The sequence below is a fragment of the Pelodiscus sinensis genome, chromosome 4 (assembly GCF_052426305.1).
Source record: "Pelodiscus sinensis isolate ZL-2025 chromosome 4, ASM5242630v1, whole genome shotgun sequence".
In the NCBI taxonomy this organism is placed as follows: domain Eukaryota; kingdom Metazoa; phylum Chordata; order Testudines; family Trionychidae; genus Pelodiscus; species Pelodiscus sinensis.
In genome coordinates this window covers 128678459-128691657 of record NC_143055.1, presented here as the reverse complement: position 1 = coordinate 128691657, position 13199 = coordinate 128678459, and the positions used below count along the sequence as shown (strand labels likewise).

General features: G+C 44.0%; 1 protein-coding gene across 1 annotated transcript in view; it reads left to right on the top strand.

Annotated features, from left to right (window-relative positions):
- Positions 1-12974, top strand: part of SDAD1 (SDA1 domain containing 1) — a 31668-nt gene extending 18694 nt beyond the window's left edge. The window contains exons 14-22 of the mRNA XM_075929431.2: positions 1421-1497; positions 1761-1858; positions 2829-2905; positions 3954-4086; positions 5725-5822; positions 7300-7490; positions 8945-9029; positions 9489-9650; positions 12110-12974. Of these exons, the coding sequence (XP_075785546.2) occupies positions 1421-1497; positions 1761-1858; positions 2829-2905; positions 3954-4086; positions 5725-5822; positions 7300-7490; positions 8945-9029; positions 9489-9650; positions 12110-12160 (972 nt within the window). The 3' untranslated portion in view covers positions 12161-12974. The remainder of the gene's footprint in view (positions 1-1420; positions 1498-1760; positions 1859-2828; positions 2906-3953; positions 4087-5724; positions 5823-7299; positions 7491-8944; positions 9030-9488; positions 9651-12109) is intronic.
- Positions 12975-13199: the final 225 nt, after the last annotated feature.

Below are 13199 nucleotides of genomic sequence, written 5' to 3'. Positions count from 1 at the left end.
CTTGCTGTTGTGGATCACTGCACTGACGTCTGTATGCACACAAGCAGGCTGGTCGGACTCTGGCTTCCATAGCCTAGTTACTTGTGGCAAGGTGGCCTCAACAAACCTTCCAGCCCTGAGTTGTCTCCCCCCTACCCCCAATCCTGCACTGCTCAACCTCTCTCTCTGCAGCACTCTCAAACCCCAATTAAGTTTGCTGCTCCTCACGTTAATTTGTTAATTTGCTGGAGAATTTTCCTCTTTGGTTTGAAACACAGGACTAATGTGTTAATAAAACAAGATTAAGTTTATTAACAAAGATATTAATATTGAAGTGATGCCAAGAAGAAGGAATTGGGCTAAGACGCAGTTACAAACACCCACAAATAAAATGCACTTCTAAGACTAACACCTTATTGAACTTATTGGAGTCTTTTCTACAACCTAAGATTCTCATCACAGTTGTTTTTCCTGCATGGCTGGCCAGTGCTTAGCCAGGACTCAATCACAGAGCCCGAAGTGCTCTGTGTCTTTGACTCTTCAGGTGAAGGATAACTTAGGGATCCTCTCTGCAATCCAGTACACTTTGGAAATGTATTTTTCTGATGTGTGTCCCCAAGATGAACTTCCTTTCCCCAGTAGTGTGGCCTCCATGCTGGCTTCACCCCTACTTGTAACTGTTATAGTGCAGTGCTTCTTCTGCAAATTCTCATACCAGCATCCATGGCAACACCTGCCCAGTGCAGCTATTTCCTTTTTCTTGAGAAACCTATTTATCAACTTCCCCTGACATGCTTGGTTAAAGAACACTTTCGTGCCCTATTTCTAGCAGATCTGGATAACTTTGCCTGTTAATAGTACGTACATCACACCAGAATGTCAATGATCAGCATGCTAGTTGTTTTCCAATGACCATTACATGCCACCTTTTGTAGCAACATCATGACAACCTTGCGTGAAGTGTACTGCGCTGGTCAGGCCAGCTAGGACTCACTGCCGCAAACTAGGAACCTCCTTGCCATCCGACACTGGGATGCTCAAACATTGATTCCCATATAGCACTTCTAATCAAAGTAAATCTCAAAGGCCTTTACAAAGAAGCACTGCAGCATTATATCCCCATTTTACAGAAAAGGAATCTGAGGCTCGGAGCAGTGATGTGACTTGATCAAGGACACTCGGCAGACCAGTGGCAGACCCAAGTCCACTGAGTCCCAATTCGTCACTGTATCCACTAGGTCTCATTTACTCCCTGTAGGAGGATTTGTGTCGCAAAAAATGCTCCAGGGATTAGAATGTTTCTAAATATAGCCTCTTAAAGGGCCAAGCCCCAAGCTTTGGGTGAGTTTGCCTTTTGTGAATATGACATTGTATGCAAATGAACATAACTACAATAAGAATATATGTTCACCTGGATCTACATAACTTTCTTCTTTTCTAGATCATCCAGTCAGTATTAATGACCGTAGCCAACAACTTTGTCACTGACAAGAATTCCGGGGAAGTTATGACTGTAGGGTAGGTACAGACATTTATCACAACTCAGACTGGGATGCCCAGGGAACCTGGGTTTCTAGAAACATTGTGCATGTGATAGAAAAGAAGTTGGTGTGTCTCTTAAAAAAAACCCACAAAGCCCTGGCTGGGATGATTGAGTCGGGATTGGTCCTGCTTTGGGCAGTGGGTTGGACTCCATGACCTCCTGAGGTCTCTTCCAGCCCTGGGATTCTATGAAAATCTTTCCTAATAGGAAATTAAAAAAAACACTTTGATTTTTCTAGAATTAATGCGATAAAAGAGATAACTGCAAGATGTCCTCTGGCTATGACTGAAGACCTGCTCCAAGACCTCGCCCAGTACAGATCTCATAAAGATAAAAGTAAGTTTAGCGCTTTCAAGATGGAAAAATTTGCTTTACGCTACCCCCCCCCCCCAAAACAAAGAAACAAACCCTCATTTATGTTGTGTGTTCTGCTATCACCTCGTCATTGCCTATAGTGGAGTAAGTTGGAGTTGGAGAGTATTTCTCACTTTGGTGTCCTGCACCTCTGTCTGTTCCACATGTTCTCATGTGGGAGATGATACAGTCAGAGTAGTGGGAGGGGAGAGAGGTGTAGTTGTCTAGTAGTTAATTGAACTGAAGCTAAATAAGGGCTTGATCTTTCGCAGTTTGATCAGTGGGAACTCTGTCAGTTGCTTGGTCATTGTAGGGGATGTGTGTTCATGACCTGTATGCATATTGATTGTAAGAGCTATCTTGGGAATATCTGATTTAGTCCTGAAGAAACTTTTTAGAGGTAACAGATCCACACAGATGTTGGTGGCTGTTTAAATTTTGACAGGATTTTTGGGGAGATATATCCAGCAAATAAACCTAGAGTAGAGCAAAGATATTAGTTCAGTTGGAAGAAAGATGAGAAAGTAGGGGGTTTAAAAATTAATGTAAATAGCCAGTCATAAGTCTGTTGGTTCATAAGCTGACCTCCCCCAAGTTAAAAAAAAATTGTAAAAATCGCAGTGATTGTTCATTCGCTGACACTATATAGGCGGTTTGGAAACTTCTAGTCCCCCAGCTTGTCAGCATACGCCGCTGGCATGTTGGGACGTTTTGTTAACCTGGAGTGTCTGGAGCCTCTCCGCTCCCATTGGCTGCTCTTTGCCGTTCCTAGCCAATGGGAGCTGCGGGAAGCAGTGCAGGCCACTGAGAAAGATGTCAAGAAATGCAGTGCTTTTCCTTAAACCTTCCTCCCCAGCTAAAGAACAAAACTTAGCTCGATGCTTTCTTTTTTGTTTGATCCAGATCCTGCTTTCTTCAAGGTGTTTGTTTATTTCTGGTATTTGTTTTGTAGATGTAATGATGTCTGCAAGAACTCTGATACATCTTTTCCGATCGCTGAACCCGCAGATGTTACAAAAAAAATTCAGGGTAAGTGAATGTGCATTAGTTTGTTTCTGAAAGACAGGAGAATGATCTTGAAAATGAGCCTAAAATAACTTGAATGTCTCAAACCACTGAACATGATTCATTGCATGTATATCTTGTACTTAAGAATATGTGTGTTGTTTTTTGGCCTGGAGAGATCACCTGTCCTAGTGTTCAGAGACCTGGATTCTATTTCTGGCTCTGCCACTGGCCTTCTAGATGACCTTGGGCAAGTCATCTCTTGCCTCCCCATCTGTAAAATCGGGATAGCGATGCTTTGTTGCAAAATGGTTTGAAATCTGTAGATGAGAAGCACTAAACAAGGGTGTCTCTGCTCACTGCTAAATCCCATCCTTCATCTATGGAGAGGAGGTGTTCTGCAGTGAAGTGCTAGGCTGTGAAAATGAAATATCAGAAGATCTTCATCATTAATTTTTCTGTGGGACTAAAACCCAGACTTATAGAAGAAGTGGTCGGAGGGATTATCAGCACCTTGAGGGCTGTGGATCTCTGTTATTGCAATACTTACTTATTTCAAATGTATAAAGCTGACTAGGACTAGGTCCAAGCTGCAGAAGTTGGATTCGGAGTTGGGGGAGGGGAGATATTAGGTGTATGCTTTGGCAGATTTCTAATGCGGGTGAGTCACTTCTGGTTGGGTGAAAAAACATCTTGCAACAGTGCAGCCTCCCTATTATCAGGAGCCACCAGCCCTGTTCTGGTGAGGATCCTGGCCAGACAAGTGCTGGGAATGAACTGACCCAGCTGTGTAGCAGCTGGTTGGGTCTGGGAGAGCACTGTCATATAACTACTGTGGAGGACTGCCGGCAGCCCTGTGGCCCTCCTAGGCAGGGTGGAAGTCCTGAGTGCTAAACTGTCAAGAGACCAGGGGGCAGTCTGTGTAGTGAACAGTACTATTTATATTGCCTTGTCATGTTTCCCTGGTTAGTGATCAAGTCCATCAACTTTAAACCCCTTTTTAAAATGACTTGTTGGTGAAATTAACGAAAACAAAGAGCTACTTAAAGCATGTACTTTGTTTACTTTATAGGGTAAACCTACTGAAGCCTCAGTAGAAGCCAGAATCCATGAATATGGAGAACTAGATGCCAAAGATTATATTCCAGGAGCGGAAGTACTGGAAGTTGAGAATAAGGAAGCAGAAGAAGGAAAACTTGAGGAAGGTTGGTTAGGGTTGGTTTTTTTTTTCCAACTTCACGTTAGTACAGAATTGCCCTTAGAATTGTAGTTACACTTAAAAATGGGGTGCAAATCTTTTGTTGTAATGCAAAAATCTAACCTGTTGTTTGATGCTGTAGTGTCTTGAGCAACTCTGGCTGTAAGAGCATTTGTCCAGGGCGGCAGCACAAATGCTGCCCTTGATTCAATACAGTAATCCAGTTATATTTGACATTGCCTCTGTGCTGTTTCATACAGTATGTGCCTCTGCAAGAGATAACAAAAGGGTTTTATTGCTTGCGTGAATAATCTTCACGGAAAAGCTGGTCAAATGGTTTCAAAAATGCAGACGTTCTGCTCTCCCCGATAAACAACTGTTTGCTTATTAGGAAATGCAAAGAAAATACATTTCTCACTAGATAGTCCTTGGGATTTCACTGTCGACTTAAAAGCTGTCTCCAACATTCGTTACAGTCCCTGCTGAGAGAGGATTTGAATTGGATTAACGAGGGTGTTGCAGATCAGGATTGAGGTGTATTTTAAGGGATTTTGCAAGTTTACATGTATATGTGACTTGACCTGGGGCTGTTTCCCTGGGTTTCTGACTGCAGCAATTATCAAAACATGTGGTGCAGAAATGAAATCTTTTGGTACTCAGCAGGTAAGTATTTTCTGGCTTTTTTTTTCTTAACTTCCTACATCACTTACGTGTACTTGAGTCACTTAGAAAAATTAAGAAGAGCAGTACTCAGGCTGTTGAAAATAATAACATGACTTCTTCATATGAAGTGTGCTGCTTCCATATCTGTGTGAACTGGTTGGATGTTGAGAATGGTATAGAGTATCACTGTGTGCGTAGAAGGTGCCCCGGGAACTAGTACTAAGGACTAGCGCTCGCATAGTGCTTTTTTATCTAGAGCCTTTTGTTAACACACTTGGTAACTTTATAGAATTCCTTACCATTGGCTGCCATTACATCAGATTTACATGACAGCTTGTCTCCATTCCCAGTGGTCCTGGCATGTCCGTGTTCCACGTGCTGCCTTTGGTGTTATTTCTCAACTTTGGGGATAACTTGTTTATTATTAATGGTTTGATCCACTGAGAGCAACTGATAATGACAACACAACTTCCATTGGGGGTCTGATTCCTGTCACTGTGTTACTGTATATACTTGTAACACAGTGACAGTCTCGGTCATCAGTACATTGCCCTCTGTTTTAATGACTAGATGCCACAGGTGCCTGAAGTAACCTAGTTAGGGGCATGTTTTAACAGCTTGCATGTTGCCACAAGCTATTGCCAGTGAACTCGATCTGTTTTTTTTTAATATAAAAACACATATCTGAATCTCGCTGACACACAACTTTGTGGTCCATGGACTGGTTTTGTACAGCATCTAGCACTTTGGGGAGGCTACTTGAAATGTATCATTTTTAAATAGCAGTCTGTTATCTCGACAACCCTGTAATGCTTCTGGTGGTATATGGAGTAGGTGACTGAGAACTGCAAATGGAGGGCTTTTCAAAACAAAAATGTATTTAGCAGGTAGAGATCATATGGAAGGAAGTGAGTCCGGGATCAAATCTTAATGACTGTTTTTGTGTGTTCTATTAACTGTGTGCTCCTCTGCTCTGGTGCAGATGGATGGCAGAGTGCCAGTCTGAGCGAGGAGGATGACGATGAAGATGGGGAATGGATAGATGTGCACCATTCTTCAGATGAGGAGCAGCAGGAAGTAGTGAGTTGTGCAATCGCTCTTTAGCCTAAATATACAGGCAGTCCCCGGGTTACGTACAAGATAGGGACTGTAGGTTTGTTCTTAAGTTGAATTTGTATGTAAGTCGGAACTGGTACATATTGTAGGGGAAACTCTAGCCAAACATTTCTCCAGAGCTCAGTTTTATTCTCCCACACCTCACTTCCCTCAGTCCTTTATTCTCAAGCTGAGGTGTCTGATGAGAAAAGCCGCTCCGCGTTTCCCTGGTCTGCTGGGGGGAGAGGGGGGCACTAGCTTCGCGTCTCCCTGGTCTGCTGGGGGGAAGCAGCTAGTGCGGGGTTGCCTCACCCCGTTTGTAAGTAGGGATCCGATGTAAGTCGGATCCATGTAACCCGAGGACTGCCTGTAAATGTGATTTGCAAAGATGGGGCTTGAGTGTTTACTGGCTCGCACCTTTGTATGCGGAGTGGGTGTGTAAACAATAGCTAAGCAGATCAGTGGTGTGTTGCAGCCTTTTGCACAGGTGTAATTGAGTATCCATGGGTCACAGAAGGGGAGGATGTTGTATGTAAATATTTGCTCAAGGAAATTGGGCACATAACCCTCAGCCTTCTCCTAAACAAAGAGCAAGAGTGTTTTGACACATTTCTAATGCTCCTCCTTACCCCTTCCCTCTTCCATACACTTGAACAACCAATTTCCTGAAAAGCCTGGGAATTCCTTTATTACATGCTGTATGGGGGTCCCCCCATGGGCTGTGTTGGTAGTTGGTTACACCCACCATTGAACTTTTGCTATAGGCCTGAAGAAGGCCTTTTTGGTACGGCTGGTGCTATCTCCTGTCTCTGACTGTTGGAAACAACTTTTTTAACGGAAGTAATGTAACTACAGGTTGAACCTCTCTAGTCCAGAGCTCTCTGGTCTGGAAACATCTGTGGTCTTGCCAAATGTCCACTTTTCATGGGCAGGGCTTGACCCAGGAAGAGCCGGGTTCGGGCGATCGGCGCATGCGCCGATCGCCGGACAGCACGGCTGGTGAGCGAGGCTCGCCGCAGTTTGGTGAGCCCTGTTTATGGGTGAGGCCAAGTTTCCTGCTGTCCCATAATGTTTATTCGTAGCCACCAGTCCTGCCCCTCAGTGTTCTGTGTTGTTATTTAGCTCTAATTTACTCCTAAATGTCCTCTAAAGCCCAGTAAGAAGTGGAAGTGTTGATACTGCTGCTAGACAATATTAACTTCCTGTCAACCGGAAAATTCTCTGGTTCAGAACCACTCAGGTCCTGAGGGTGCCGGATTAGAGAGGGTCGACCGGTACTATGTTTTCACTGTTCTTATCTTCTGCCCTGACCAGCAATTTTTCCTTATTATAAGGCGAGTCCCATTTCTTTCCATGGACCCTCGCAGGTGGCGAGAAACAGGCCTTGCCTTTACAGTAAGACTAGTGTGTACAAATAAACCAACAAGACCCTGATGCTCCTCACTGTTGTCTGCATTTACAGGCAGAGAAGATCAAAAACATGCCCATAGAGGAACAGAAAGCCAAAGCAGCAGCTGTTAGCACGAGCCGGGTTCTAACTCAAGAAGACTTCAAGAAAATACGCCTGGCCCAGATAGCGAAAGAACTCAACTCTGCACCTGGCAAAGCTGCCAAGAGAAAGAACATTGAAATGGACAGCAATGAGGAGCACAGGTAGAATACAAAAGTCGTTTTCACTCCTGTGGTATAATGAATTTAATTTATACGGCAGTAGCACTAAGGAGCCTGAATTAGGGATTTCAGCGTGTAGTTGTGTACACGTTAGCCTAGGGCTACTCAACTTTGGAAGCCCCGGGGACCACAGTGATACTGAGAACATATTCCGAGGGCCGCAACTTAAGTGTGGCTGCATATACATGCAAATATATACGCAAACAGCTTCTTTCACACTGACGGGCATGAATACAAAGATTAAGGGAAGATTACACAACACGCAGGCCCCCAATTAAGTCAGTTCTGCTGAGATTAATAAAAGGCAATATTTACCCAATTTCCACCCAATATGACAGCACATTTAATGAGCAATGGCCGTCCAGGAATTTTACTGCTAAAATGAATATCCACAGAAGACCATTATTTTGACTCCCTGTTGTGGAGCGTGTTCCTAGTGGAGGCCGTGTTCAGATGATCCCACCTGCGGGCTGTGTGTTGAGCCCTGCGTAAACCCAACCTGCAAACAAATAGGCCGTGGACCATGTATGGCCCATGGGCCGCATGTTGAGTAGCCCTGCATTAACGGATAAGCCTGGGCTTATTGGTTAATTTTATCAGCTACACGCGTTTCCCCACTCCTTGCTGCCTCTGGGAGAGAGCTGGAGTTGGTGCTGTGGGGAGCTGGCTTTTAAGCTGGTCCCCCCATGAGCATTGGATCCTCAGAGCCACCTGCCCCTCTCCTCTCTTCCCCCGCCCCCCCCCCCCCCGTCTTAGCGCTTCTGCTTCTGATAGAGCCAGCAGTATGGAGGGTGAGGGAGGGAGGCAGGCGGGAGCCTGTATATGCAGAAAGCCAGTTTCCTGTGTGTATTGGCTCATGCAAGAAGCCACTTGCCCCCTGTACGCTGCTGCGGAGGGGGGGGGGGGGAGGCGATACACGTGGGGAACCAGCTTTCAAGCCAGCCCTCCTTGCATGCTGGGTCCATGGAGCTGGCTGTATTCCCCGCACTGCTGCCTTTATTAGAGGCATGGGCTAGGACCTCTTTGGAAATGCACAATAAAAAGGCAGCCCTCCTGCCAAACCGCTTCCAATCTAAGCATGAGAGGAGACAGCCGGTGACTATAGGAGGGTTAGTATCAGGGAACAATGAGACGCTGCTTGTCGGTTTGACAGGCCATGGTCTCAGCACATGGCTGCCTGTTGCTGAAGTTTTTGCAGATACGGTGTTTAAAAAGGGATTTGAAGGAGGACAACGAGGCAGCTGTGCAGATATTTGTGGGTTGTAGGGCCCGTACATCAGGGCAGCCTGGGAGAAAGCACAAAGGTGCTTGTGTGAAAGTTCAAGGTGTGGGCAATGAACTGAGAATCCGTCTCGACAGCAAATCAAGAGTGGGGTAGAGCAATGCATGGGGGGATTGTGATTGATGCCAGACAAAATATTTTCTTTATTTTGCAGGGGAGAGTTGCTTTCGCTCAGAGATATTGAGCATCTACATAAGAAGCCTAAATCAGATAAAGAAACAAGACTGGCCACAGCCATGGTGAGGAGCCGTGATATCTCAGATCCTCTTAGCAGATTTTCAAGATGTTCAGGCTTTGCAACCTGGAGAATTACAAGAATGCATTTTGGGGGGAGGGGAGGTTTAAAGGGCTCAGGCATGAATGACAGCATGGCACCTGATTGCCATTTGTGCTTTTGAAAATTGCTCCCTCTTGGGTTCTTTGCCATCCTGGCAGACGAACGGCTAACTTCAGTTCCATGTCTCCGTGGCTGATGCTGGGAATTTTAAAACAACATTTCAAAAGATCTAGTTAAACCGCCATGCATAAAGCACATAAAACAGCCCAAGAAAGCATGTACATCTGCGTTTGCAGCTCCAGGAAATGAAAATGTGCAGGGGTGAATGGCATTTCTACAGAGGTCAGTTAAATGGTGTCACTTGTGAGAGACGAAGATAACGCTGTGGGCTTTAATTGGAGTTTTTTTCCCCCCTCTCTAGGCTGGAAAGACAGACAGAAAAGAATTTGTGAGAAGGAAAACAAAAATGAATCCATTCGCCAGCTCCACGAACAAAGAAAAGAAAAAGCAGAAGAACTTTATGATGATGAGATACAGTCACAATGTCCGGACAAAAAATAAACGTTCCTTCAGAGAAAAACAGGTCAGTATTTAATACTCTGCTCATTGAGTAATGCGGAGACTGGTTGGGGTGATGTATGCAACAAACTTTAGTTATGGTATTTCATCTAAAATAAGTGCTGTCGAGCGCCCTAGAAGTTTTGTACTTAACAATTTCTCATGTTAAAGCTTAGTTCAAGTGAACATGTAACAGGCTGCTTCTTTTAAACTAATGATTGCCTGCTAACCAACCCAATAAAAAGGCCCTTCTGCCGTCTGTACATCCTTTAGCCTCGTCGTACTCAAATGCCTGGACTCTGTAGCAGTCCCAGATGTGGGCTCTTGCACCCAGTGGGTGGGTTGCTTGTGTCCGGGACCTGTCTTACAACTGGCTTGGACTTGTCTAATAATTTGCTTGGATTTCACTACACGATTTGATGTTAGTGTTGTAGAATATGGGAATTTAATTTTAATACAGCATTGACCCCTTAGCATAGGCAAGCTCAAACTTTGGTTATACTGCCATCAGGACACCAGTGTGACAGAATATGCTGCCTTTGTGTGGTAGAATTGCCTTTTGTGACAGGCCTTTTAGTTCATCGTTTTCTTTTCCTTTGGGCTCATCTTCACACCCTCATTTCACAGTCACCGTCTTCCTGGTTATCTTGTTCACCAGAGACAGATCTGTCCTCCCCTTCACGTTGGCTGCATATGCTATGTCTCTGATAAAAGATGCTTCTTGAAATCTCCGCTGGTTTGGTAAATCTCAAGGCCAAAATGTTGCCAGTTATTATAACATCGCTGTACTTACCCAGCTTTGAGCGTGTCCAAGATGACCCTGCCTTGTGGCTGTCTCTCCAAGCTCGTTCTTTGGGAGAGCATATTTATCGACTCCGTTATAAACACAAGTTTGTTGGTAGGCTTTGGGGTGTAGTGAGTATTTTAGTAGCCCCGTGGTCCATTTCTGGCTTTTTATTCCCTGCTAAGACCAGCCAAACAATGTTGAGAACAGTCCGTCAGAGACTTCTTTGTCTTTTCAAACCAGATGAAAACAGTAGATGCTGAGTATTCTTATGCTGTTTTATTAAATAACATGATCTTGGACCAGCACCTTGAAATTCGCTTTTTGCTTGGTATCTTCTCCATTTCTCACAACTGTGGGGTCTCGGCTGACCCCATCGACTAAGTCATGTGCCAACCCTATCTGCTCTTATAAAACACAAGAGGTTCGTTTTATAAATGGACAGCTGAGGGACTCGTCAGCTCACTAATCCTCTGTGCTTGCATTGCGGTGCTGATGTGTCTGAGTTTGGTAGGCAGCCAGATTACCTCAGATCTCTGCGAAAAGCCAAACTAGCAAGCAGGTTAGTGATCGAACTAGCCTCTGTTCGGAGCGGGGGGGAATTAAACGAACTAAAATTTGATCTTGTTTAAAATCCAGAGCTTAAATCCTCATTTTAAATGTGGGATTCAGTTGGAGGGGGCGGAAATCATTTAATAGCATTTTTAATCACACTGTTAGACAGCAAATAGAATACCAATTAAAATATATTTAATATATGGATGTTTTTCTACATTTGCAGATATATTGATTTCAGTTACAACACAGGATATAAAGTATACAGTGCTCAGATACCTTATTTGTACTACAAATTATTTGCACTGTAAAACCTCTGAAAGAAATGGTATTTTTCATTTTCCTCATACAAGTACAGTCTCTTTATTGTGAGTGCAACATACACACGTAAAGTTTTTTTTTTTTAATATAACTGCGCTCAAAAACAAAACTTTTTAGAGCCTACAAGTTAAAGCATGAAGTGGCCTATAAATGTTCAGTTCTATCTATCTATCTATCTTTTTTTTATAGTACAGGTTGGACCTCCGTGGTCTGGCACCCTCAGGACCTGACCAATCCTGAATGAGGGATTTTTGCCAGACCAGAGGAGGTCCCCTGCTACTGGCCTCCCAGCCTGCTGCTCCTCCCTGTTGCTGCCCCAGCTGGGGAGCCCCGTCCCTTGGGGGGGGGGGGGATCTATGGCCGCCTCTGGTCGGCTGGGGCTCTGTGGCCGCTGTCAGACCTGCTGGAGGATCCCCAGCCGCTGCTGGCCCTGCTGCGGGTCCCCAGCCCTAAGGGTTCCCAGCTGTTGGCCCCCCTACAGCCAGCATGGCTAGGGATCTGCCTGGACAGGGATCCCCAGACTGAGCCTCCCCAGCAGCTGATGGCTGGGTTCTGTGGTCCATTAACATCCATGGTCCTGCTGGATCACGGCTGTTGCCGGACTAGCAAGTCACAGATCTGAGAGGTTGAACCTGTACAAATGTTTGCAATAAAAATAATATGAAGTGAGCACTGTACGCTTTGTATTCTTTTATCATTTAAATCGATGTAGAAAACCTTTAAAAATATTACATGGGAATTGGTATTCTGTAGTTTAACAATGAGGACGTGTTGTCAAAACATCCCACTGTTATGCAACGTAATTATTTATTTTTGTATTCTAGCTGGCATTACGAGATGCACTTTTGAAAAAGAGAAAAAGGCTGGTGAAATAATGTTAAAACAACAAAGGAGTGGACTACTTAATACTTTCCTGTGGATGCAGTAATAGTCCTGGAAACAATTTTTATATTGGAAAGTACAGAATCACTGTACTGAAGAACAGAATGTCCATTGCATATAACTCTGAATAGAACTGATGGACTATAATGCTGCAGCACCAAATGACTCTCATTTGTACTTGTTGGAGACAAGAGACTTCAATACACCAGAAGATCTTGAATTATAGAAGCACCCCACGAGGGGAGGGCTAACTATAACTTACTTTACTGAATATAACTTATTTCGAGTTAATTGCTATTTACAGGGTCATAACCAATCTGAATTGCATTGTTAAATGTTTTACTTGAATCATTCAGGTACTAGGTAAGTAATTGGACAAAAAATGTAAAATCCATGAACAATAACTTGTACATCGATTAAAACCTATGTGCCTTTCATAAGCATATAAGGACTTCTCTTCTAAGTGACACCACATTTGAATGGTTAACTTTCATTTCCTGTTTTTAGAAATAAAGGTGGAGGCCTGAGATAATATCACAGGTTCTTCTATGCTTGAAAACAAGAACGGTTAGTGGAAGAATGGGATAGGCATGATTCTGTTGTAAAACAATGCCCCTCTCCTGAAATTGATGCCAAGGAAGGGCAATGATTTGCCAGTACTGAGTCAATTGCAGAAGGAGGCCTAAATCTGTTGGAAGATGAAAGGAAGTGCGTGTTTGTACCACTCCCCTGCTGCTAGCAGCTCATTAATTGCTGTTTTGTAACATTTTGCCATGCACTGAAATAATAATTTGCTTCTTTCTGCCACAGTTTCTCCCTCTCATCTTTGTCCTTTGTTCACTACCCCAACACACTTGCTTTTCCCTTTGTTACCCTCGACAAACACTTAACACTACATTTCAAAACCAGCTGGATTGATTTTTTTTTAATTATTCCCGTTTGCTCTGCATTTTTAAAGTTTCTGCTATAGAAAACGTAAGCAATAGTTAATGCCTTCTTGGTACAGTCCACACACCATCTTTTTAGTGTTGT